We start from the raw sequence: 1,620 nt of genomic DNA, 5'->3' as shown, positions 1-1,620 counted from the left end.
CGTGGAGGCTGCTCACTGGCACCCAGAGACACCCGTGCCTGCAGATGGGGACTTGATTTTCTGCACACACCAGGATGTACAGAGGCAATGTCAATGTCATCAACAGGGGTGGGCCACCTGCCCAGGGCAGGGGCGAGCATGAGCAAGGAGAAGAAGAGAGGAAGATCCATCCCTACAGCAAATGCTTCAGGCGCCTCCACTTTACCACTGGCTGGACCTATCCCCCTCCAAACCAGAGCTGGCACCCAGTGACTCTCCCTGTCCCTGGTGGGTGTTTCCTCAGACGCTGGTCCTTACCATCGGCCAGGAACTCGCAGCTGCAGGAGGACACCCTGCCGGGCAGACAGGCTCCCTGCGCGCAGGACGCCAGCTCGATGTCATCCCCACTGTCCCTGGGGGCAGAGCACAGAGCAGACGGTCACACCCCAGCTGCCACGCTGCACAGACACACACGTGGCACCTCTGCTCCCAGGCGTGCGATGGGGACTCGACCAAAACCTGAAATTCCAGCCGGGATCAGGGAGCAGATCCCGATGCTCCTCGCTTCCCCCCCGGGGGGTTGTGATGGACACAAGCACCCACAGTGTCGAAAGGCAAAACAACACGGCTTTTTGGGGGTGAGAAACCAGAGCAGGAGGGATGGAACCCCTGAAAGCCCTCACTACATGGGTCATGCCATCTGGCCCTAGCTCCAGGATTTTGCTGCAACCTTGTTGGTTTAACTAGAAATCTGTTACTTTCACTTTCAGTGCTTGCTCTGCAAGACACCCATACACACACACTCACTCCTACCCTCAAATTCCACCCAAGGGTGCTTTCGCTTTCACCCCCCACAACACAAATTACCAACCCACAGGATTCACATCCCTCCAGGACTCCAGAACACCCAGCCCAGAGCGAGCCAGCGAGGGGGAACTGAGCGTGTGGGGACCAGCACAGCACAGCCCCCGCCGAGAGCACCCCCACTGCCCGAGCCCTGCCCGGGCACCTCAGCACCCTTCTTGCACAACCCCCTCACTTGCTCCATAGCCTATTTTTGTCCTGGCTGACGAGGAGAGCCTGGCACTGCCGGAGCTGCTGGCATCCCACCACTTGGCTGCTTAATGGTGGCCACGTGGGCGCAGGCAGCGGCTGCGTTAGCGGTAACGGCTCGCGAGGGAGCTGCTGAATTATTTAGTGGCCAGTAAATGAATCAGCCATGGGGAGTCATTCAGCTGCAGCCGCCTGAAAACAAGAAGGGAGGAAGAAAACCCAAACCAGCAGCACTTTGCAGAGAAGCAGTCGACGGGCTGGCAGAAGCGTCGGGAGCCGAGTGAGGATTCGCTCCTGGCACCGGGCACTGTGGCAGGGCATTAAACAGCTCGGTGTTATTGGCTCTGGAGTTCATTCTTGTTATTTGCTTTACAGTCACGTCCGGAGGCCCAAGGGGGACTGTGCTGGGTGCTGAGCAAACACAAAAGGTCGGGAGGCTGCCGGCAGGGGAGCGAGGGGCTGCTGGCGGAGTCGAGGCTCTGGCTGGAAAACCAGCCCCAAAACAGGCAGCAGGGAGAAAAGGGCCCGTGCCCAGCCTCACCTCCAGCCCCAGCTCTGCTACAGGCACCAGGGAGGAAAGGGCCCGTG

At 59.6% G+C, this 1,620-nt stretch overlaps 1 protein-coding gene across 1 annotated transcript in view; it reads right to left on the bottom strand.

Annotated features, from left to right (window-relative positions):
* Positions 1-297: 297 nt before the first annotated feature.
* Positions 298-1,620, bottom strand: part of LOC103767889 (SH2B adapter protein 2-like) — a gene marked incomplete at both ends in the record, with an annotated part of 10,932 nt that continues 9,609 nt past the window's right edge. Inside the window, one exon of the mRNA XM_008935022.1 lies at positions 298-392. Coding sequence (XP_008933270.1) covers positions 298-392 — 95 coding nt within the window. The remainder of the gene's footprint in view (positions 393-1,620) is intronic.

The sequence above is a fragment of the Merops nubicus genome, unplaced genomic scaffold, assembly GCF_000691845.1.
Source record: "Merops nubicus isolate BGI_N331 unplaced genomic scaffold, ASM69184v1 scaffold25712, whole genome shotgun sequence".
Taxonomy (NCBI): domain Eukaryota; kingdom Metazoa; phylum Chordata; class Aves; order Coraciiformes; family Meropidae; genus Merops; species Merops nubicus.
The sequence above is the reverse complement of the archived record's forward strand: the minus strand, read 5'-3'. Positions and strand labels throughout refer to the sequence as shown.